This window comes from Aegilops tauschii, chromosome 1 (genome assembly GCF_002575655.3).
Source record: "Aegilops tauschii subsp. strangulata cultivar AL8/78 chromosome 1, Aet v6.0, whole genome shotgun sequence".
In the NCBI taxonomy this organism is placed as follows: Eukaryota; Viridiplantae; Streptophyta; class Magnoliopsida; order Poales; family Poaceae; genus Aegilops; species Aegilops tauschii.
Window position 1 is genome coordinate 8,414,276 of NC_053035.3, and position 25,461 is coordinate 8,439,736.

The window sequence follows — 25,461 nt, forward strand, 5'->3', positions numbered from 1 at the left end:
ATGGATGTGATTCTTGGAGGTGTCCCTTATCCTCTAGGTTAATAGCGGCTGTGGCACTGGCCAAAGCGGAAGCGCCGGACGTACGGATGGCAGTGTTATTGAATGGCCTCCGCGCGGGAGGAAGAGGCCATGTTGAAACTTCCTTCCAGCGTAAGCCGTTGGGTATGGAGGCCGCTCCATATCGGCGCCTCCAGCCTCCCAATATGGAGGCTCATCGGTTTGATTTGGAGCATGCTTCATAATTTATGCAGGCCGAGGGGCGTATGGGGACTCTGCTAGAGTGACCTTTTCGGAGACAAACGTTGCACTGGCGGTTATTACGCCGATCAGCTTGATATGGCGACTACTGGAGTTTCCATTACATGATACACATACTTGTGTGTATTGTAGAAAAATAATGATTGAGCAAGCTCAAAGCATGGCATCGTTGCTTACGAGTAATGCTCATCATTGAAGGTTCAACAAACTCAAAACTGGCTGGTGCTTACGAAATAAAAGACAAAATAATGCGGGTCAAATTTCAAAACACCGAACCGCACCTCACCACTTCCCTTCTCATCTCGATTCTGGCAGTTGGGCTTCCACTGATGGGAAAATATAACGCACCGGCGATTGTTGCATGCTGTCCCCAGCTAGACAGTGGACACCAAGGAACTGTTGTATTTCCGTTATGAATATAATGGAAAGGAGTTGTTGCCCACTTCAAAGAAAAAAAGCTGGACACCAAGGAGAGCTAGTCAGCAGACTGCGGGTGACCGAGCCCACGTTCACGCCAGGCAGAAAACTCCATATACATATACTAGACACACATGCACAAAGAGCCAATCATTGCAGCAAAAGTCTTCCCTCATGAGTTGACAATTTGTGCTGGATCTAGATCTAGATAGGGATCAATTCACACATAGGATAATTAGAGGTACAGCTAAAGATGCGAAAGCGATCATAAGTTTAATGTGCAACTAGCTAGCACTTAATGAATTAATTCCGAGCTGTTAGTCATCAGACACGAAGTAGTACTAGTATAGTGATTAAAATGCATCTTGCTCGACAGGAAAGCATAGGTTCACTACAGCGCCCATATACATCTGGATCAAGTCCCAAATCGGCCAAGGCCAACTGACGTTCTCCATCGCAAGCGCTTGCACTCCGGCCGTCTCTTACAGGTTAGCGTCTCTTCTTCCTGCTTCTACGATATTATTCCAGTATCTGTTTTTACCCCTTCTGAACTTCTGCGGGTTGCTTCCAATAAAGGCCACTTTGTATTTACTCATACTTTCTTCAATATATACTCACCCCTCTGTGGATAGTTAGTTGATCGATGATGTAGCTAGAGTTCTACCAATATTTTCTTGCGAGTTTGTACTTTTGGCTTCCTGTAGTTTCCGACCCCAACTTTGCTCAGCTCTTCACCTCCGAGTTTACATATCCAGCTATATGCTGTGTGTGTTAATTACTTCCTCTATGCACACATGACCACTTAAGAAAGATTCTCGATCTTGAAGTGATGGAGTTCTCGAACTTGCGTGTGTACTAACCTTAAGTAGTGGACTATATATATGTAGTAATCTTCTTCTTTTTCCGGAGTTGGTTGTACCATATCTAGATGGAATATGAAGAACTCATAATCCTCCCGAGCTCCTCCTATATGTGTAAAACATTCAAGGCCAACTGTTGGTCAAAGGCATATCCGCATGAAACAAAGTGCATAATGTATTTTGTATAGGTGGCAGTATGCCACTAGTGAGTTGAACTGCTTGTTTGTCTGTTTGGGTTACATAAAAAATCAATCACCCCACGATCATCGTAAGTTTTAGAACTTCTGCCAAATATGGTTGCATATACCGAACATTTATCTTTGGAATGACACTTAAAGCATCTTTTTTTTTTGCTTATATTTTTTATGCAGGGTTTCAGCACATCACTGGACATCGATCTCGCTAGATGTTCTAGTTTGTACTTCACATTCTACCTATAGGGTTGCAGCTGGTTAAGTCACACCGGTAGGTACAGCTTTAGTTTCTTCTTGAATACTCGTAAGTTTAGTTATATATTCACTTCTATCCTACTCCCTATTTTGGTTATAATGACATATTTTACTATGGGACGGAGGGAGTAGTAAATTAATCAACTTATGTCAATCTGAATTGTTGAGATGTCTAGCATTTGATCTTTTTTTACTCGCTGTGGCTTCTTCCGCACATGCCTTACATTTTTTCCCCTTGAACGATGATGACTAGAATAGTCTTTCTTAAACACTGTAAATCACACTTTCGGGTACTCAAGACAACAAATAAGATTGTACTTCAGTATAGATTTGTATAATGGGTGTGTTTGGTTGCTAGCGTAACACATGCATGCTCTGGGAGCGAAATCCAAGCTGTTTGGTTGCTTGAACCACAGTGAGAAATGTGCCTGCACGTTCCTCAAAGCAGCCCTTAGCTTGGCCCGGGAGGGAAGCTTAAACCGGCGGGTTCCTTCGATGCATGCCCGAACCGGCGCAGAGGTCTCTATTAGCTCAATGCGAGGAGAGGGAATAATGCAAGAAACCAAATGAACTGCAGAATTTGGTCTAGACCTTGTATTAGCCCATACGTGCTTTACCGGGCCAGGTTCCAGGAAGCCAAAAAATGGGCCTAGCAACTAAACACGCCCTATGCATTCCCCTAAACTTTAACTCGTGAAATAGCCCCCTAAAACTTCACTTCTCACTTCATGCCCGTGAATGTGCTGTGTTCTGTGATTCATGCCCCGCGTGAGTATTTCCGTGTGACATTAGAGGGGTAAGAAAGAACCCCTGCTGTCCCCCAAGTCGCTGGAAGGCTTGCCGGCGAAGCCATGACGGGGTGGGTGCTAGGTCACCCATATGATTACTTGATCGTCGGACGGTGCAATGCGGCGAGCGATGTTGTCGTTCTGGTGGTGCACCGCAGTGGTCCGACATAGGAACCCCCCTCGGCCGCTCTCTCTGTTGGAATTAACCACGAGTGTGTGTCCGGCTCGGACCAGAAACAAGTCACCGAATAGGACTCGTAGTAGTTAGCTAGGTTAGCTTCTATATAATCCTATGTACCCCGTGTAATCGTGGTAACCCAGACCAAAAGAAATAAAATCCCAGGAGCGACACGCTCCTGTTGCCATCCATCGGCGTCCCGTGTTCACGTGTGTGTGCCGCTGAACTAGCTCGTATCGATCAGGCAAGCCGGCAGCTTGTATTTTCTATGCGTGCGTGTGTTCGGTTGACGGAAAATCGATCCAGCAGCCTGCTAGTCAGCTTGGTGTGTACGTGCAACTTGCCGTGTACGTCTACGTCTATCTCTCCGACGGAATCGGTTAGCTCGGAAAGTACTCGAGCTCGTCTCGTACGTGCGTCTCGCCGGAAAGTACACGGCGGATCGAGGCCGGGTCTGTGCCAACACTCTCCATCACGCCTCTACGTCTCGTGCTAGCAGGACCTCAATCCCCAGCATCTCAACCTCCGCCGCCATCCAGCACGCTGCCACTGATTTTGTGGGCTCTCCGCTTGATGCTGGCGTCGGGGATTTGGGGGCGGCGGGGGGGAGGGGTGCTTCATTGCTGGACGGCTTCGGACGGAGTTCCTCCTAGAGTCGGCCATGTCGGGTGGCCTACGGGCCATTGGCATGGAAGGAGTGTCCTCTCTCACAAACTAATACAGAGCTCTCTCCTTCACAAAGTGGGCTAGCAGGCTCGCCAAATCCATCTAGGGGGGTTGGGGGCCAAGGAAGCGCCCTATTCCGGCAAGGGTAGGCACAACCTTGCTATGTGACTGAGATTCCTGGGAAGGAAGAAGGAGGTACCTTCCACCGCAGGTGGATAAAGTACGGTACGACATGGATATACCCCGACGACAGGCAGTGGGGTGAGGCAAGACGGGCTCAAACTAGGTATACATGTGGGGGTGATCTTAGATGTCGTGCAACTATAGTGGTGGCCGTCCTCTCCTTGGTTGTGAGGATGGATAGAGGCGAGGCAGTGGGTGGTCCCAATGTTGACATTGATTTGGCGGCAGCGGCTCCTTGTTTCTGATCTGGGGGCCTCGTTAGTGGCGGCGATCCTTCCCTCGGGTTGGTAAGGCGACCTTTGTACCTCGTTGTTGCATGGGCGAGACTCCGAGCGAAAGATTTGCGTTTAGGCAGCGGTGATGCCTATGGGTGTTACATCACTCAAGAGGACGCCATTGCGGTTACTCTCCTCATTCCAGATATCCAGGTGAAAACTCTAGGCCGTCATTTTGCTCTACTTGAGTTCCCAAGTGCAGGAGTTTGTAGCTACCAACATGATTCTTCCTTGTATGAGAAACCAAGATATCAATCCATGAATATAACAATGTCTTCCAATAGGGGCAAATTTAGGCAACACAAGTGAAATTTCACTAGTGCCCCCAACAATGCTAACAAGGATGTCAACCTTCCTAGTCTTGCTTGTATTTGGTTGCTAGCTATCCCACTATGGGATAGGGATAGTCTATTTTTGGATGGCTACCACCTATTTGGTTCATGGGCGAGTAGGGATGCCCAGCCAAATACTTTGAATATTCCATCAAAATCGGGCTCCGCATGTCTGCGAGAAAGTCAAGGATCTAGGCATCCCTCGCGAGCATGCCGTCAAACGTTTTTTTGCCACAGCGAAGGTGAGTGCGCGGCGCCCTGGCTTTCTCCTTCCTTGCCGTTCCCTCTCTCCTCCCTTTCTTCTCTCTCCCGCATGAGCTTGACAACAGAGGTCATGGCGGCGACAACCATACGCGAGTGCGGCGCACGGTCGGCAATGGCCAGTGGATGCCTGGATGGAGGTAACTCTCTTCGGCTGGTGCTGCTGGCTTGTGCTCTGCTCGCGGAAAGATGGGGAGGGGATGCAAGGCCACGCTGCTGGTTGGTGCTGGCTGGGCACTTGATGCTGCTAGCTTGTGCTCTGCTCCGGCGGATTATGTTCTGTGTGCTCTGCTCAGGTGGGCTGTTATGTGCGTGCGTCTTGTGCTAATTTTACCTCTCGATTTTGTAAGTGAAGTGTGAGTAAATTGCATGAAACCACCACTTTAAAGGTTTCATTTGCAGAAAACACTACGTTACATATTTTTGGCAGAAAACACCATATCTAGGTTAATCTTTTGGCAAATAACACTGGTCGGCGTATTAGAGTCGTTTGAGCACGCTTATGGCATGTGGGGCTCACTCGTCAGGAGCTGACTCGGCAAAAAAATTCCACATAGGCGCGTTGACTGGTCTACTCTTTCCCCTCTCTCTCTCAAAACAGAAATGCCTGCACTAGATCTGTCGGGATCCTCCCCGTACGGCTGTGGCGGCTGCTGCTAGCATGCATGCTCGTTCTGCGTCGGCTGCGGCTCGATGCCGGCTATCCAAACGGGGCAGCGACTTTTGCAGTCAACGGCGGATGCGGTCGTCCGCCCGGCCGCCTGAACTCCGCCGGATGCGCTCGTCCGTGGGCAGCGACTGGAGCGCCTCTTCTTAATCCCCTTGCACGACGCAACGACTGCCCCTGGCGCGTCGACAGAGAAGGCGGAGGTGTTGCACAGGCGGGAGCACCGGGTCACCATGGCCAGCCCGACCACGCAGAGCATGAAGCAGAGCACCGCCGCCAGGATGAGCAGCGTGTCCGTGAGCATGCTCGTACCACTGCTGGCCGTCGCCGGCGCGGTCGGGCGGTTGACAGACGGATGCAGCTGGTGGCGCGACATTTTCCCCATTGGTTCTGTGTGGGACGTGGAGAAGCAGCCGGACGCGGCGGCGGCGCATGTGAACCTGGTGTTGCGGTGGCTCTGCGTTGTCCCCGGACAGATGCAGCGGAGGTGGCCGCTGCGAACCTGCTGCTATGGGGCGACGGAGGAGACCGGGGTGAGGATCTGCAGCACGTCGGCGCTCCTGGCTCAGCAGCCTCGTCGGACTCCGGCGAAGGCTGCCGCCGTTGTGAGCGCACACAACTTGCTCGACGTAATGCTCAAGAGAGAGGAGAGAGAGGAGGAAGAGTCAACACACCTACGTGGCATTTTTTGGCAAGTCAGGTCCTGACGAGTGAGCCCCTCCTGTCATAAACGCGCGCAAACGACCCTAATACACCGGTTAGTGTTGTTTGCCAAAAGATTACACTAGACATGGTGTTTTCTGCCAAAAATATGTAAGGTAGTCTTTTATGCAAACGGGGCCTTCAAAATAGTGGTTTTCTGCAATTTACTCGTGAAGTGTAGATAAATTACTTGGAAATGGAAACTTTGAAGGCCTTTTTTTTTTAGAAAAGAAGGATATACCCCCAGCCTCTGCATCTGGGCGATGCATGCAGCAATTTTATTAATTATTCACAATGACCTTATTATAAAGTAATGCATCAGTAAGTCTGAATGCACTATCTTGACAACACCTGTCGCTACTTCTATCTCCTTGATGAAGGGGTGCCCAATGTCCGAGCCTAATACTAAACAGATATCGCACCAAAACCTAACATCTAAAGCAGGATGCCCCAACCCAATCACAATACCGGGACTAGGTCACACACCAGTCCGGCACACTCTCAGAGGCCACTGACGCTGTCTTCCACCGATCCATCTCCAGAGCAGGTACTGACGCACCGACCTTGCAAGGCCTGCCGTCGATGCCACCACGGCGCCAAACAATGCCACCATCCTACACGTATCCATCCACACGCGCCCGTCGCCGAAACTTCGCAGTGCCATGCCGCTGGGATCTGTCATTGGCCTTGAGGTAGATGTAACACCGCTCCTCCTCTTGTCCCCTCCAGCCAGCTCCTGCTCCAAAATGATGCCCCTAGGAGGGAGAACGACACTGAAGGTGCTGTCATTATTCAATCCGATAGACCTAGATCTAGGGTTTCCCCTGAAACATCCCGATCATGTTGACACAACTTGCAACGATGACGCCTCAACAGGGAGATGACGTGCACGATCTCGCCGCCGACTTGATTCGAGCACACCCTCGCCATGTAGACGTACGGTGTCGTCGGAAAGCCAGTTGAGGACCTCCGGCCGCCCCGCCCCGGCCTCATCACGCATAGCCGGCCGGCCAAAGCCGAACCACGACAGATCTGGCCGGGACACCAGATCCATGGCCACCGCCGCCACCCATTACAGCGGAGGATGCCACCAGAGCACCTCGCCAGCCATGGGTTTGCCGCCTGCCGCCGCATAGCTAGGACGCCACCATGGCTGCCGCATGAGCACACCCCGCACGAGGCGCCCCAGCGGCCTCGTGGTAGATTCTGCGCAACCCTCCTGCCCTAGCCCTTTTGGCGCCACGTGCCGCCACCACCGCGGCCAGTGTCGGCGGTAGTGATCTGCCTCGCGGAAGGGCTGGCAGAGTGAAGGAGTTGCCCCCCCGGCGTCGCCCTGGGTGGCGGTGCGAGGGGGTCGGGATTCGGTTTAACTGTTTCATCCAAGGTAATCAGCTGCTAATGCTTATATGTGTGTATGTGATGTATGTTCTTTGTACCTCAATAGATTATAAATCAACCCTGAATCTAGATGTTCGAGTGTACCTCAACCGTGAAGGAGTCCCGTATTAAAACAATAGTGAACGAGTCCTCCCAACCCATTTTTATCATTCCAATCAAACAAATTTGTGGCTCCTCACACCCACCCAAACCAAACACAACTTATGGCTATCCCTGGCCGGTTGGTTGGGGATACCCACAACCACTTATAGTATCTCTCAAACCAAACACATCCGTTGGCAACACAAATGAAATTTCACTTGTGTCCCCAACAATGCTAATAAGGATGCTAACCTTTCTAGTCTTGCTTGTTGCACAAGATAATAAGTGATAATGTGATAGATAATATTTTTTATATTTTGGGAATAAAATATAACTGAAAATGTAAGTGCTTATAGAAGTTGTTTGAAGAAAGGGGGCACCGTAGAACTTGTGCAATACTTTCCGCTAGTGTTGGGAAGGTGTGCATGGGTACAAATATTGTTTAGTCGAAACTAATCGCTAGACCGGTGGCAGGGGCAAAATTTGATGCAGTAATTAACTGTCATATAATTAACTCTCTCTCTTTCTCTCTCTGTGGTGGCAAGGGCAAAATTTGATGCAATAATTAACTATCATACAATTAACTCTCTCTCTCTCTCTCTCTCCCCCTCTCTCTCTGTGGGTGTGTGTCCTGGGACACCATTTAACAATACAGCGGTCTATCCAATAGTGCAAATGTTGTTGATCCAGGAGCAGAATCAGTCCGGGAAGCCTCAGCACTTCACTATGTCCATCATTTGATGACATTTTAGGATGACAACTTGCTACGTCCCGTGATTTTCGGGCTTCGTTTGAATTTTTGGGAATTAAAACGGCAACAACCAGCATATCGGCGACCTAGTCCTGGCCCCCCGATTGTTAGCCCTCATGTCCTTTGGTTCCACAAGGCCTAGATATAAACTAGAGACCGTAGGTAGAAATTTTCAACCCATTTTCGGCCATACATGACCACTATCCCATTTTTCCAATACCAAAAAATTAGGCAACTAAAAAATATCACGGTTAATTATGTGACATACCTCTCATGTTTTGGACTAATTAAACATGTAGCATGTGGTGTCTCTTTCTCTATGGCCGCATGCAACATTTGCATTAATAACACCATGGTAGGAGGTAATATCTAATCAATTATTCTCAGGAAGAGATAACGATATTGTATATATGCAAATTGGATTTTTGACAGTGACCTTGTATTTTGAATTGGAGGAACTAGTAATCTTCTTTTTCTGGAGTTGAACCATATCTAGACTCAATATGAAGAACTCATCCGCCTGGGCTACATTTGTAGAACATTCACGACCATTTTTGGTTGGAGGCATGCATATCCGCATGAAACAAAATGCCGAATGTATTTTGTATTGGTGGTAGTATGTCGCTAGCGGGTTGAACTGCTAATTTTTCGTTGGGGTTACTTAATAGTGAAACAAAATCAATCACCAAGCTCACCATAAGTTTTGGAACCTCTACTAAATATGTATACATATACTGAACATTTTCTTAGATATAAAACTTAATGCATATTTTTGTGTATTTTTTATGCAGGGTTTGAGGCTTTGAGCTAATCACTGGACATCGATCTCACTAAATGTTCTAGATTGGTTTTCGCATAACACCTAAAGGGCTGCAGCTAGTTAAGTAACATTAGTAGGTACGCCTTTAATTTCTTGTTGAATACTCGCAAGTTTAGTTTGCTGGTAAATTAATCAACTTATGTCAACCTGAATTTTTTAAATGCCCGACATTCCTTTTTTCACTCATGTGCTATGGTTTCTCTCACCACACGACTTATATATTTCTTTCCTTGAATAAATAGTGATAGGAATAGTCTTTCTTAAACGTTGTAATACACTGTTGTAGGCTATGTTTCAACGGAAAAGCACACTTTTGGGTACTCAAGAAAACAAATAAGATTGCATTTGAGGACATATTGGTATAATGGGCTTCTCTATGCTTTCCACAAAGTTTATCTCCTCAAATAACACCCTAAAACTCAACTTCTGCATTCATGCCCATGTGGATAGTGGGGACGTGGCTAGGTAGCACTAAGGACAGCGGAAATCGGTGCCGGTTGGTCATAGGCTTTTGGAAGCATGATGACAGCTGCTGGCAGGGTCGGGAGCGGGCGAGGCGGTTGGGCTCATCGGGTGGGAGGGAGATGAGGATGTTGTCGACGAAGAGGTCGGCGAGCAGCAGTGTGTCGACTGGGTTTTGGCGGACTCATGTCAGCAACAGGCAATTGGTGGAGGGTTGTAGGGCTGCAATGGGCGATTAGGAGTGAGCCAAGGAGTGAGGGTCAAATTACGACCACCTTTGCTTGATCAATCGATGAGGCGGAATGGAGGAGGCTGGGGATTTCAGTGAGGGAGTCGTGTAGCAAGAAGAGAGGGCGTTGGCTATGGTCGGAGCTCAGCGGTGTGTACTCACGTGCCTCTGCGGCCACTACGGTCAGCAGAGATTACCATCGGTCCCATGATCTCACGAGAGAGACAAGAGGGGGGGAGGGGGGTACAAAGGGAAACAGAAGAGGTTACCTTCCTCCTATGGTTTATAGGATTTTGTCGGAATTCTAAAGGATAGGAATTTTACAAGAAAGAATAATATTTTAAGCCCTTAGGTTTGTAGGAATGGGTTCCTATTCCTATGCATGATAGGAATCAATTCTTCACATTTCAAAGAAAAAAAACATTAGCCTAGACTCAATGGAAAATTTCATATCCTAAGAATCAAATGACATCTCTTTCCCTATGGAAATGAGATATATGTCATCTCACATTCTATGGTTTTCCTACTCCCATGACATTTCCATCTTATAAACCAAAGGAGGCCTAAAGGAGAAAGCAAACTGTTTTCTCCAAGTTTGTGGTGGCATTTCCATGTAATTTTTCTGAACTCTGTCTTCCTTGTTGCTGAGGTCCGAGAATGGCAAGCTTCTCTCAATCTTGAATTTTTGCATTACATGACATTAGTCAGCATTTTGACTCAGCAGAGCTAGGGCGTGTAGCAAGGCTCCACCCATGGAGTCAGCAGTTCTAGGAGCTGGAGCGCTACCAAAGGCACCCTAACACTCTTTTTACAAATTTCTTGTTTGCGATGGATTTTTCTATGCAAAAACAAACAACCTAGAATTTCTATATTCTACAACTATATTGTTACATTACTCAAAAATACAATTAAAATTCGAATAAATAACTAGATTGTCAATGTATCAGTGTGTCGTTGTTGTCCTTTTGGAACTAGATCAATTTTCTATTTGGCATGGACATGGAGTATCTACACCCGAACTCAAATGCTCCTTTGTGAACAGTAAAATAAAAAAAAATAGTAAAGAAATTCAAAAAATCTGAATTTTTTGGCAAACTTTGGCAAATGTTTAGTATGCTGGCAAAAATTTCAGCATGAAACAACATTCGTGGAAGGCATGGCAAAAAAATCAATATTCCAAATATGCTTGTTTTGAAAACATTTTGGAGCGCAGATTTTATTTTTGCCACGCCTTCCACGAATGTCGTTTCATACTGAAATTTTGCAAGCATAAACAACATTTCTCAAAGTTTACCACAAAAAAGATTCATAATTTTTTAATTTGTTTACTATTTTTTTATTTTACTGTTCACGAGGGAGCATTTGAGTTTAGGAACAGAATAGGACTTTCGATTTGGCATGTCCTACATATCCAAACTCTTGTTAAGAAAGACAGTATGTAGGACATGCCAAAGTCTTGTTAGAAATGTTGACGACCGTCTTCCCCTTGACATATGTCATCGAAAATTCTGACATAAATCTAGGAAAATACGAGCACATATGGCAAGTCTAAAACTTAAACTTGGATGGGTTGGTTCCATCAAAAGAATCCTAACCATCCGAGCTACCCTCAGTTCATTGCATATACCATGTTCTATTCCTATCACAAATGGATTTGTAAAATAAACTATTTAGAGATATCCCAATTATTTTAAAGAATCTTTCTTTTTTAAGCCCTTATTCGTGTGGTCGCACTACAGCTATCGGTGGAACTTTGCGTTCCAACTATGGGTAGTATAGGGGTCAGGTTCTGCTCACCGCGCTACATACCAAACAAAACAGGGGATGGCGCATGGGAGTTTTATTTCTAAACCTACCTTTCCGCGTAGTGCTATCGGCAGAACTGTCTTCCACTTCCAAACCCAAATTTTCAAATACACACTCACTTGCACTAGAACCGAAACTCGCAAGGACACGCAGATGCTGGGGCACGCACCTTCCCAGCTGTGCCCGGCTGCCTGATTATCTCATGATCTACAAAGTTGTTGAATTCCACATGAGGGCACGCCAAATTTTAAGTTTTTGTTTCTGAAACTTGTGATTCAGTCGTTCGCTCGTACCAAGTTTTGCGATGTTGTCATTCTCTTGAACCAAGTTTCAACAATTGAAACTTACTGAAGTTTTAAAAACTCATCAAAATTAATTCCAAATGTATCTTATTTGAAAGCTCACGTCAAAAGAAACAAGAATATCCAAATGGAGCTTAATTTAATCTTTTGGTTCAAAAGAGATAAAAGATTCAAAATTGAAAGTCGAAAGAGAAATATGGTGCATACCCCCGCCCCTGCGTGCCACAAATCTCCTCCAACATGCAGAATGGTATTCTGGCAATATGTAGCACCTTCGATCATGTGAGTGGCTGGAAGGGCCGTTTGCCAACTCAACCGATGGACGATGCCATGTGTCAATTAAATACCTTTTCGTGGGGGTTTAGCTGTCAATTGGAACCGGGGGAGGCATTCCCAACCTTAGCACTGGATGTAGGGCTAGTTTGGAAAACATTCCCATTCCGACGCATGTTAGAGCCGAGTAAGGCGTACACAGAGACTTTTAACCTCCCCCGTTGATCTATGAAGGCGCGACACCAGGGCAACCCAACCCTAGCCGCCAGAACCACACTCCATCTCTGCTCCGCCGTGCCGGTGGGGGCTTGTGCAAGGTCACTCTCCTACACTGACGAGCACTATCCTAGTATGGAGTTGTGTCCTAGGCTACAGTGATACCCTTGTCTATTGCCCCTAATTTGCTTGTTGTTGGGCGTCTGGTGGTGCGTGAATGCTCAAGAAATATGTGCCGATGACCGTCAGCCGTCAACGGCGATGCCTGCAACGCGGCATCCCACCCTTGTGGTGTTGTCCTGCACTCTTTGTTGGCTCCATGGATGTTGAGTGTTCTGTGCCTAGTCAGGGGTTGCTAGATGCTGGGGGCAGCAACGGAGGTGCTATTTCCCTTTTAGGAGGCGATGCCATGGAGTCTTGGTCCATCCAACCTCTTGCCAAGGTGCTGGATCCATGGTTGCTTCTCTGCCTACCAATCTCTTGCAACTCCTCTATAGCTCCTTCAAAGCCTCCCTGCTGCCGCAACTCGGTGCATCTTCCTGTCATTAACTCACAATTATGTGCGTTCCCCGCAAAAAAATTCACAATTATGTGCACTCCCATCTGGGAAATGACCCCATATCAAATGGAAAGGCTTTCGCCAGTGGCACTCTTCGAGGTCATGTCACTCCTGCATCGCTCATTCTCCCCACCTTCCATGGGCTATGACCAGCCTTACGGTAGAGAATTTGCATATTCATCTCGTGCATGAACGACTGAGCTAGTGATGGTGTACCTACTTGTTGATGATAGTTCGCGATGTTCCTGCTTGTGGTTTTGATGTTGCTTCAATTGGAGCCCTCTTAGTTTGGATACAAATTATTGAATGAGACACTAATGTTGAAAAATTTCTTAAATATATTACCAATGGGACAACACGTGTCTAAATGGACACCGACACCAAAAATGAGGAAAAATAAAATCTGGAGCTGAGCGGGCGGGTGGGCTCGCCAAAAAACTGAACATCTTTTTTGATAAGGGGTGGATTTTATTAGCACGCACACAACCAAAAGGAACACACACACACATAAAAATAGGCTACCTAATAGCAAAGTCATATTAAATTAAAGCTATGTGTAGGCAAGGAATAAAAGAATAAATCTAAAGCGGACAGATCTGTGATTGGCAAACTACAACAATGACCATATTCGCATCAGTCATCTCATAACACCATATGATCGACGAGGTTCTTCAATGGCGAAGACTTCTGGAAAGGAGCGATGCTCGAGCGCCATCGCCAGATCCAACCACCAAAGGCCAGAATCTAGTTTTTCACCCTGAAGAATCAGTCCAAGCATATACGAGCAATGCTTTAACAAGGTAACGACATAAAAATATTGCCATTGTCAGGTATAACTCACAGGGTCATGCCTAGGCAACCTGGAACTCGAGATCGGGTGCTCGTCGCAACATCATCGACGTCACCCATGTGTTGTCGCCACCACTTTCTTGCGATCCCAGCAACTACAGACAATGTGTGATCGCGGCCACTTCACAACCACTCTCCGTCAACCCTCGGTCCACAGTTTACATCTCATCGTTGAAGTCAACCACCGGATATGGAGAAAGGAACCCTCACAAAGCGCATTTCGTGGCCACTCGTCGGATAGAGTCCTGCATGTGCCCGTCGGCCCAGCGGTCAACATGGTCAAAACTAGAGAACGAAAGGCAGATCACCATCGCCAATGTGGGCGTGCCGCCTGCCGCGCGCCGCTTCCGCTGGATCAAGAGCACACAACCGCCAGATCGGCATCACACCTCCCATCAGGAAGCCAAATGGGGACGCCGCGTCGCTCAAACACGCGCCACCTTCAACCAAGTTGGATCCCCAAGCTAGCCCATGCCCAGACGTCGTCCACCACCACCACCCGCACGATGACATGGCTGAGGGCCTCCACCATGGCCAAATCACCCGGCTAAGACTCTGTGCGAGCCGCACCGCCCGCACCCTCCACAACGACCTTGATGTGCCACCGTGTTCATCCACATGCATCGTGCCCCATGCTGTCGTGCCTTTGTGCTCCAGATCTAGTTGAGCCCCCGTGCGCCTAGGTGCCTCGCGGCACCCGCGAACACAGAGAGGGAGGAGAAACCACTGCCGTTGCCATCAGCCGCATCGGCTTAGCCTGGCAGCGATGAAGGGGAGGGAGGGGAGGCCGGCTACGCTGGAGGCTCCACTTGTGTTCACCCGTGGGGACGGGACGCATGGGCGATACGGTTCGGTTTTATAGTTAATGCCTGCAAAATGTACTCAGCCTGTTTTACTAATTTGTTTTAGCAATATTCCAGTACACACATATTTTTATCTACTTGCTATTTTTTTCTTGGCAAAGTTAATGGTTCTACATATGCACTATTACCGCGCACCTTCATCTTTTATCCGTTTTAATCTGCTATGCTATTACAATCCATTCATCAGCTAGTATTATTGTACTCGATCCCTGCTTCTTGTATTATGCATTATATAACTTGTTGGGTGTTCGTGTATTTTCAGGACCAGATGGCGGAGGCGATACTCCTTGCTGTGTCGAAGATTGGGGCAGTCATTCTGAATCAAGCAGTCACGGATGTGGTACAGAAGCTATCGAAGATTGAAGCTCTAAAGGAATTGCCAACAAAAGTCAAAAGAATCAATGTAGAACTAACGACCATGAATAATATAATTCTTGATTTGGGCACAGCACATCTCAGTAACAATGTCATCAAGGGTTGGATTGGAAATGTAAGAGATCTGGCTTACCGTGTTGAGGATGTAATTGATAAGTACTCATATGAGGCTCTTAAGCTCAAGGACGAAGGCTTCCTGCAACGGTACATCTTCGGAGGTTCACGCCATATAAAGGTCTTCAGTAAAATTGCCGAGGAAATTGAGGATATAGAGAAGGATATCATGCAGATCAAAGAGTTGCCTAAATATTGGAGGGACACAGTGCAACCCACAAACAATGATCATGCAAAGATTGATAAGACGCGGTCTGGTAGCTGCTTTCCAGGACTCTTTAGTGATGAGGATCTTGTGGGAATTGATGAAAATAGGAGCAAGTTGACTGAATGGTTGAGCACTGATGATAAAGAAAGCTCGGTGATAACAGTTTCTGGTATGGGAGGCTTGGGGAAAACAACCCTTGTGAAGAATGTGTATGATAGGGAAAAAGTCAACTTCCCTGATACTCATGCTTGGATTGTGGTGTCACAGGCATATGATGTAGTTGATTTGCTGGGGTCATTGCTCACCAAGCTACGGCTCACACAAGGGACACAATCTCCTCTTAGCATGGATGCCAAAGCTAATGTTTATGACTTAACAGAGGCAATAAGGAAGACACTACAAGACAGGAAGTGTTTAATCGTGCTTGATGATGTGTGGGACAAAGATGCATATACACAGATGTGCAATGCTTTCCAGGGTCTCCAAGGAAGTCGTGTTATGATCACAACACGGAAGGAAGATGTTGCCGCTCTTGCTTCACCTAGGCGTCGCCTGGTACTCCAACCATTGGGTAGTGCCGAGTCATTTAAGCTATTTTGCTCAAGGGCTTTCCACAACAGCCCAAACTGTGAGTGCCTGCCAGAGCTCGTGACAGTGGCTGTTGATGTTGTTAAGAAGTGTCATGGCCTGCCATTGGCTATTATATCTGCTGGCAGCCTATTGTCCACGAAGCAACCAACAGAGTATGTATGGAATCAGATGTTCAAACAACTTCGGGACGAGTTTAAAGGGGATAACAATGTCCAAGCTATACTTAATCTGAGCTACCATGACTTGTCAGGTGATCTCAGGAACTGCTTCCTGTACAGCAGCTTGTTCCCTGAAGATTATGCAATGTCACGGGAGAGCCTTGTGCGGTTGTGGGTTGCTGAAGGATTCGTGATGAGGAAAGGAAACAACACGCCAGAAGAAGTGGCTGAGGGAAATCTGATGGAACTCATCGGCCGGAATATGTTGGAAGTTGTGGAGTGGGATGAGCTCTTCAGGGTTAGTAAATGTAAGATGCATGACATTGTCCGTGACCTTGCTCTTGCTGTGGCTAAAGAGGAGAGGTTTGGCTCTGCGAGTGATTCAGGCGAAATGGTTCGCATGGATAAAGAAGTTCGTCGATTCTCGACATCAAGTGGTTGGACTGACAGTAACACAGATGCAAGAGTGGAATTTCCACGGCTGCGCACCATCATGTCCCTTGCGGCATCTTCGTCCTCTACCAACATGCTTTCCTCGGTTTTCTCTGGATCCAACTACCTTACTGTTCTCGAGCTTCAAGACTCTGCAATAGTCGAAGTGCCAGCATCCATAGGAAATCTGTTCAATCTCCGCTACATCGGTTTGAGGCGTACCAATGTCCAATCACTGCCAGACACCATAGAGAAACTCTTAAACCTAGAGACATTGGACATCAAGCAAACAAGAGTAGAAAAGATCCCGCCAGGAATTGTAAAGATTGAGAAGCTGCGACATCTCTTAGCAGACAGGTTTGCTGATGAGAAGCAAACCGAATTCCGATACTTTGTCGGGGTTGAAGCGCCTCATATGATTTCCAACTTTCAAGAACTGCAAACTCTTGAGACCGTCCATGCCAGCAAAGACTTGTCCCTGGAGTTGAAGAAAATGAGGAAGCTGCAAACTGTTTGGGTTGATAACATTAATGCATCTAACTGTGACGACCTTTTCAAAACCCTCTCAGATATGCCCCTTCTTTCTAGCTTACTTCTCTCTGCATATGATGAGAACGAGAAACTTTCTTTCCTATCACTAGTGCCAATTTCCAAGAAGCTCCACAGACTAATCGTCAGAGGTGGCTGGGCTGATGGGACACTCAAGTGCCCAATATTTCAGGGCCATGGGAGGAATCTCAAGTACTTGGCTCTAAGTTGGTGTAATCTTGGGAAAGAAGATCCGCTGCAGTTGTTGGCATCTCATCTGCCAGCTCTAACTTATCTCAGTCTTAACAGGGTGAGTAGTGCAGCAATATTGGTCCTTTCTGCCGGGTCCTTTTCTAAGCTGAAGACACTCGTCTTGAAGTGCATGCCTAATGTCAAGCAACTGGATATTGAAGAGGGTGCCATTCCACACATTGATGGGATCTACATCGTGTCACTCGTGGAGCTGAATATGGTCCCTCGTGGCATTGAATCCCTTGGGACCCTCAAGAAGCTCTGGATGCTGGGACTGCACAAGGACTTCAAGGCCCAGTGGAATCTGAACCAGATGCACAACAAGATGAAGCATGTTCCAGAGCTCCGTTCCTAGCAAAAAGCAGCAATCTATCTCCCTCGGTTATTAAGAAATGTAAGGATTTCTTATGCATTGTAAGTGTGCGCACATTTAATTATTTGACAGGAGTCCTACGGTACTGTAATAGTATCAACAACTATTAATTTCTTTGTGATTGTATGTTGTCATGCATTGTTGGTTGTTTCTGTAATAATTCCTAAAACACCGGCCTTCCTTGCCATCAGGACATAAAATGAGAGTGAGTTTTTCATTATATATGATTTTCGCTGCTTGAATTCGCTTGATGTCATAGATAGACCGATTGTCTGGGCAAATTCTTTCATGACATATCAGGAAACTCTTCGGTCCTTTTCAATTGCTTCTGCAATCTGCCGCTTTTCTCTCTATGTTTCCACCACCAGGGCGATATTTTTTTGGTACAGTCCTAATCTCACCCTAGCAGATTATGTGACATGAAGATCGTTCAATTATGTGACATTTATGTTTGTGATGTTTGGAACACCCTAGCAGATTTGCCAGATTAAAATTCAGAGTCGAGAGACAGGCAGCAACTTTTTGAGATGCTAGCTCACTACTACTACTAGTTCTACAGATTTAAACGCTGGTGTCGAATTTCAAGTTTCACTGAAAACTTTTCGTCTGTATATATATATAGCTTATATAAAATCAACGTCCTTACTGACATGGGCAAAAAAAGAAGCAGTATCATCAACATGAGCGTATCCGAAAACCTAAGCAAGCAGTGGTGTGGTGCAGTAAGTAAGTAGTACCTCCTGATCTTGGATTGTGAGACGAACGGCTGCTGCTTGCTGCCGTTGGGGTGGACGGGGCGGCAGATCGCCCAGACAGCCACCGATGTGGGGGGCGACGGCCGGGGATCAGCTCCCAGCCGTCTGCGGTTGCGGTTGCTTCTGCTGGTGGTGGTGGAGGTGGTTTGCGGAGACCTGCACATGCTTGCCGCCGTCGGGAGCGGACGGCGTCATCGTCGGCCGGGGATCAGCTCAATGCTAGCGGGCTGTTGAGGCGGCTGGGACGGATGATGAGAGTGGTGCGCGGCCTGCCGTCCTACTTCTAACATGGCCTGCTAGCCCACTTAAGCAAACAAGGCCTGCTAGCTCACTCGAAGAAACAAGGCCGAGTAGCCAGAGCCTCCCAGCCCACGACCAAAGCCTTCCCGTCTGAGCTTCAACTTTACTCAACTCTCCTTACAGAGCTTTTCTTACGCTCATGGTGTCATTGTGTCAAAAATAGTCGGGCAAACAAACACCTCGCCCTACCCCGTCACCGCCATCTGCCCTCGTCACCGTAGCGGTCATCCACCACGAGGACCCGTCGGCAAACCGTCATCTCCCTCCACCCGGGGAAGACGTTGGCCGCCATGTCCTCGTCAACCCCAGCCCTTGTAATCGCCTCGTTGCACTAGTGCAGAACCGGGCTACAGCACCGATTCGTAAGGGTTTTTAGTGCCAGTTCTACAACCGGCACTAAAGGGTGGGGACTAAAGATCCCCCCAGTACCGGTTGGTAACATTAACCGGTACTAAAAGGCTAGGGGGTTTTGGGTTCTGGGTTTCTTTTTTCTTTAATTTTGTGTTTTTCATTTAATTCTTTTTCGTTTGCTGGTATTTTACGATACTACATATTGTACACGTTATGCATATAAATATAAATAGAATTTCTCGTAGAACCGATCATATATATATATATCGCTATTCGTCACCCTGGGTGAGGAATTCTTATTCCTCACCCCACCCATCTCGCAGGAACACAACACACGGGAGGTAAAATTATGGATACTGGAGGCCATTCCGTAGTTTACTACTTACGGCAGCATGGAGTGCAGTGTAATCTTACGGCCTGGAGTGCAATGTAATCATACGGAGAGGAGGCGTGGAGCACTAAGGGCATGCCCTGTATCTGTATGTAACATAATTTTACGGGAAGAGATTAGTAAATTACCTCGATATATCTGCTATACATGGGCATTGCCGCGTTATAAATGTCTCCCTATCACAGGTCAATTTTTTTTAAAAACTTTATATTCAATTCCTAGGCCTGTAAGAAATTTGGAATCCAAAAAGCAAACAAGAGGTTCTAATTTTATTTTGACGGTAAAGAAACAAGTTCTATTAATTCAGTTGAGAAACACGTCCTACTTGTATTTTATTTTATGACACGAGAAACACGTTCTACTAATTCAGTTGAGATCCGAACGTAAGAAATTTGGCAGTAGACGTAAACAAGAGTATCTTCAACGTTTCATAAAAAAAGAGTATCTTCAACGTGTATGGTTCAGTAACTGAATGTCATGTCAACGTATGACTTACTTGTAAAATGATAAGCAAATGTAATAATTTATGCGGCATATTCCAAACTATTTTGTAATATTATTTCCGTAACACAACACTGAAGCCTGAAGGCCATCTCATCGACGTCATTTGTGGCTGACTCAATCTGATCTCAATACTCTACCTCATCAAAGGATCAAGGACATAGAAATAGCTGAGCTTTTTCTTTTTAAAGACTCAAGCTTAACCCGACTTTGAATTAACAAAGCGACCAGCCGGCTAGAATTACAATAACCACCAACATCTCTAAGAAAACACCAACAAACAAAGAAAAGAAAACAACAAAAGATACAAGGGGTTCAACAAACCACTCACAAGTTACAACAAAAGAAACACGCTAAGATAAACAACTAAGGCACATTTCCAGCTTAAAGTAGATGAAGCGCTTCTCGACGAACAAGACAGTAATTAGCAGCAAAAGCAGAGCCTTGGGAACGATGAACAACCAACAGGAGAGGAAGCGTCCTCGACATCACCATGGGCACAAGAGAAAATTAGTTGTGACCTCATCCATCTCTGGAGGGCACTCCCTGCCCCCTCGCCTTGGCACGGGAGGCAACAATCCATCGGAAGATGGAGACGCTCCCTCGAGACCTCAGCTGAAAACAACCGCTGAGACCAACCGGATTACAAAATGACCACCGCTGAGACCAACCGGAATACAAAATGACCACCGCCACTGTGCTAAGCCGAGCTCATGGAGGTAGAAACTTCACCTGTTGAACAACACATCACACTCAAGGATGAGCAAATGCACAGAGGATGCTGCAGATGACAATAAGCAAAGCAACGGAGATAGCCGAGACAATACTTAGGAGCGACACCTAGTCTACAAGGAGTATCGGGCTCATGCCACCCCCGACACGCCGCAGCAACTAGGGGACCCCTATGCCCTTCCAAAAAGACCACGGAAGCAGCACACTGGCCAACCATATAAAAGAAGCAATTGGCAGCTGTAGAAATATTCATCTCACAGTCTGCACAGACAACCATAGCCTTCACCCTCCTCAGTTTATCACAAGAGATAAATTCATTCTCCAAAACATAAAAAATGTTGGCAGTATCTCAGAATATTCATGCGTGTTGATTTATAAAATGGGCGCAACTAACCTCCAAGTTCCTCATTGCACTGTAATGAAACAAAAAGTACCGAAAATAAAACCAGCAAAGATTGACGCCCTGAAGAGGATCAGAATTCACCTCTTTGCAATGGAAATAAATCTAACTGGAAATTGGTACTAACCAAGCATTGCTCCGAACAGCATCAAACGAGAAAAATTTGACTACTCTGGATTCAGATAAATAATCAATGTTACTCATGCGGTCGGCTGAAGATATAATAGCTGGTTGCTTTTCTCGAAATAATCAATGTTACTCATGTAGAGAACTGTACGTACAGATTTTTTGCTAGCCTAAACTCCAGTCAGTTATTTTTGTTTCAATGCATGTCTCATTTTCCCATTGTTTCAATAGGCAGTACATTCTATATAGGATCATGTGGTGCCGTTTTCTTGACTAGTGGTAAACTAATACCCATCTCCAAATGGCACGAAAGAAATAGCTTTATTTTCCTCTGATCCTGACTGAGATGTACCTGAGGTTGTTGTTCATGTCGCAAGCAGGCATCACATGCAGAGCAATCAGAGGACGCACCGGCCTACCATGGCAATTCTTATGCACTTGTCTAACTACTTGAGTTAGCTTCTGAAAATTGTGTGGAAAAGAAAATGATTAATGAAATGCAGTGTTCTCAGCTGTCACTTAGAAGTACATGGGACTGAAACAAGGTGATAACATCAGCTCCATGCTTCATTGGTTATACGGTGTAATCCTGAAGAAACTGTATGACATTTGCATTACTCCGACTAGAATCACGACTATTATCAATATTCATACTTGCCCAACATGAACTTAAAAAACAGTAACACAACCAGAGCTTCCAAAAACATTGCATGTCTAATATAAATCAGAGTGTGTTCCTAAGAAAAAACAATAAAAAAAAGTATACCATGCAAACACGAGCACGCATATAGCAGGTATGATATTTCGTCTCATGATCTCTCCATACTACCGATTCGACAGAAATCGAACACCGATTAAGCAATTTGGAAAGAACCAGTTCCCTAAGAGTTGTAACCCTGGTCCTTAATTAATGAAATTCCTTTTCAGGTTGGATACCCCCTTCCCTTATTGCTTCAGAAAAATAGAAAATTTGGGAAGAACACATACATAAAAGAAGTGTAAATATATTGGAACTGGGATCAGGGTTTCTCACATCCTCCCATGAGCTCCCCACCTGCAACCTTGTGGCTTCCTGTGGATGAGTATTACACACACCAATGACTCGCTCAACTCCACGCACCACACTCAGATAGGTATCTGAAACACAAAGTTCACCTCAAATGGGGTGCTATATGGCTGTTGCCGCTCTCCACATCTAGGAGATGGCACATGTGCCCCCTCGTCCGTGTCAGCTTCTGCCTACTTCCCATGATAGTTCTTCTCCATCTTCTTCCTAAACTACTGCAGCTTCAGGCAGACAACCCCAAACACTCAATCAGCATGAAAATCGAAAAAAATCCTAAAAATAAAAATAGAAAACGTTGGACTCAGTACCTTCTAGCACCACCTCAACACACTTACCGCAGAGCCGCCACATCCATTCACGGTAGAGCCACCGCGACCACCATATATACAAGGGCCGCCCAACATCGACACCAGCCGTTGAGCACCATGCCGCCCCGCCTGCCCGCCGACCACCGCACTATTGATCCCACGAGCAGCCCCTCACCGCATCGCCTGATTGGAATAGAATGGGAGGTGGGCCGCCAAAACCGAGCAGTATAGACGAGCACCGCTGAAGATTTGCCGCCGAGGACCTCCCGTTAACGTTCGCCGCGCGCTGTCCAGACTCCAGAAACCGCTCGTATAGAATAGGATGGGGAACGGAGTATCTCCCAATCCCCACGATCAGCTAACTATCAAGGGAAAAGTAAAATTACAGCGGTAAGGAGGAAAAGTAAAATTACATCGGTGCCAGTAGAAATTTACAGCGGTACGACAGTGTCTTGGTTCGGTTTAGCCCAACCTCCGTCTAGGTCGATCGACCAGGGTGATGAATTACTTATTCCTCACCCGGGGAATATCTCCCACCACCATATTCACACATACACATGTACGTATATATATACAATTTGGTATATACAATTTCTCCTACATGGAGGCATTACTACGGTAGCGGGTAATGGAATTCTCCTCTAGGATCTATGACCTGGTCGAGCAAAAATCCCGCTATTTCCTCTGCAATTGCTCGTACGCGATCCATTGGTAGGAGCTTCTGCCGCACCTCATTGAACTGTTAAGAAGGAGATCAATATGCATGTATTAGTTATGTGACTAGATATCAATAATGATGTAAAAATTGTGTATATGTTCTGGCAAACGTACCCATATCTGTCTATCAGATGTGCTTCTTTCGGACATCATCATGCGAATGTTCTCGCAAACGTAGTATGCACATAAATCATTCCCCGGCTCCTGCTTCATGGCCTGTACGAGAATAGAGTTCAATCAGATAATAATTAAATCAAGCATGATAATTAATGTTATTAAAACTATAAAATTAAAGTGATTGCATGGTAGCTAGCTAGCTAGTACTACTTAATTAATTACTGTGGGTCGATACCAATACAGTTTTTCTCTAAACGGGCCTGGAACGTCTTCAATGAACTTTTGCCAAGCCCTGCCGGCCCGCCGGCAAAGAAAATGAATAAAGGAGTTATTAATTAGTTGATATCAGGACATATATATAATGATTGAAATTACCTGTTGACTATCCCCTTCACGATTGAGTACTCTTTAGGTTTTTTAAGCAGTGAGTCAAGTACTTCAACTTTTCCTTCTTTAACTTTAATGTCTACCAAGATCCAGTGGTACCTGCATGCGCACGTTTGCATGTATAAATTAAGCGGGCATGTGCATAACACTCATCAACTAACCCTAAACCCTATACACTTATTAACATCTAGCAAGTAACAAAAATAGAATTTGCAGTACAAGACAATGTGACTCACTGGAAGTTGTAAGGAAGTAGTATATCTGCATTGGTATTGAGGTGCTTCAAGAAATCTAGCATGTTATTCTCTACTTCTTGTTTATAATGTTCATATGACCATGTCTCTTCATTAATGGTATTTGGGTCAATGAACCCAATGCCATGGTGTCCAGCATTTCTTATTTTGGACTTCTTCATTCTGCATAATACCACAGAAAAGAATATAGTGAGGATAATTACATGTAATGATCAACGAGAGCACTACAGCTAGCTTGAGACTTAAATTACAGAAAGAAATCACTTACAGACAATAGCAACTGACGATAGATTTGTCGAGTGCGTCATAATTGAATAACTGAAACAGTTCTGTATACTCAATAGACAGAGCTAGCTTATGGAAGTAATCCTCTTCCTTGACTTTCACCATGAGGGACTGTAGATTGTGGGTCTTGCAAATTTCCATGTACCATTGATGCAATTCATACATTCTCGTTGGGAGGTTCTTGACCTCCTCGGGCTTGACCAAAGGTTCGCCGCGACATATTTCCATTTTATTTTCTCCTCCCTAAGTGGAGACATGGGCTCGATCTCGAGGAGTTGTCCAACAGTCATACCGAGCATTTCAGCCTGCATTATATGCTCCTCGGTTATTACCAGATTGCCCAGCTGGGGAACGTTAACGGTTTGCCCACATACATATAGGGCGCCCGGTACTCTTATGTGTTGTTGGCACAACAAGCGGGGGGATCGATTGCGTCGCCTGTTCTCCCAGTTGGGGAACGGTTTTCCCGCATTTTTTGCTAGCTGCTTGGCTCGAGCTCAAGTTCGACTCCTTTTGTACTCGTGCTCGATGTGCCTTCCTGATTTGGCGCTCATAGTCTGAGTCAACAGGCTTGGGAGCTGGTGGTCTAGCCATACGAATAAAGTGGTTAATCGTTTCCTCAGGCACTTTCTCCCTTGGCGGCGGTGCCGGTTTCGGTCCAAAATGGGCGTCCACTTGGGCCTTCACTATGGCTGCGTTTTGCTCCTCGGTCATGTCGTAAGGCCTCTGAGGAAGAGGAGCGAGGCTTGGACCATATTTATATCGCTTGCCTCCGCCTGTACCTCCTGTACTACCTCGACTCGTAGCGCTGCGCACCATAGATGCGGCGGCTCTCTTCCCCAATTGCTAAGGCAGCGGAGACGGCTGACGTGGCTGAGTTGGAGCAGGAGGAGTGGCCTGCCGTGCCGGACTTGAAGCAGGAGGAGTGGCCTCACGCGGTGTCGGACTTGAAGCAGGAGGAGTGGCCTCACGCTGTGCCGGACTTGAAGCAGGAGGAGTGGCCTGCTGCTGTGCCGGACTTGGAGGAGGAGGAGTGGCCTCACATCGAGGAGGAGTCGGACGACGACCCGGTGTCGGTGGCCTTCGAAAGATGAT

The 25,461-nt window shown here is 46.3% G+C and overlaps 1 protein-coding gene across 1 annotated transcript; it reads left to right on the plus strand.

Moving 5' to 3' along the window:
• The first annotated feature begins 1,013 nt into the window (after positions 1–1,013).
• On the plus strand, positions 1,014–17,886 carry LOC109748223 (disease resistance protein RPM1). Its single transcript, XM_020307257.4, has 4 exons — positions 1,014–1,163; positions 1,907–2,004; positions 9,058–9,163; positions 14,908–17,886. Exon 4 carries the CDS (start codon positions 14,914–14,916, stop codon positions 17,656–17,658), a length of 2,745 nt encoding a protein of 914 aa, XP_020162846.1. The 5' UTR covers positions 1,014–1,163; positions 1,907–2,004; positions 9,058–9,163; positions 14,908–14,913; the 3' UTR covers positions 17,659–17,886.
• Positions 17,887–25,461: the final 7,575 nt, after the last annotated feature.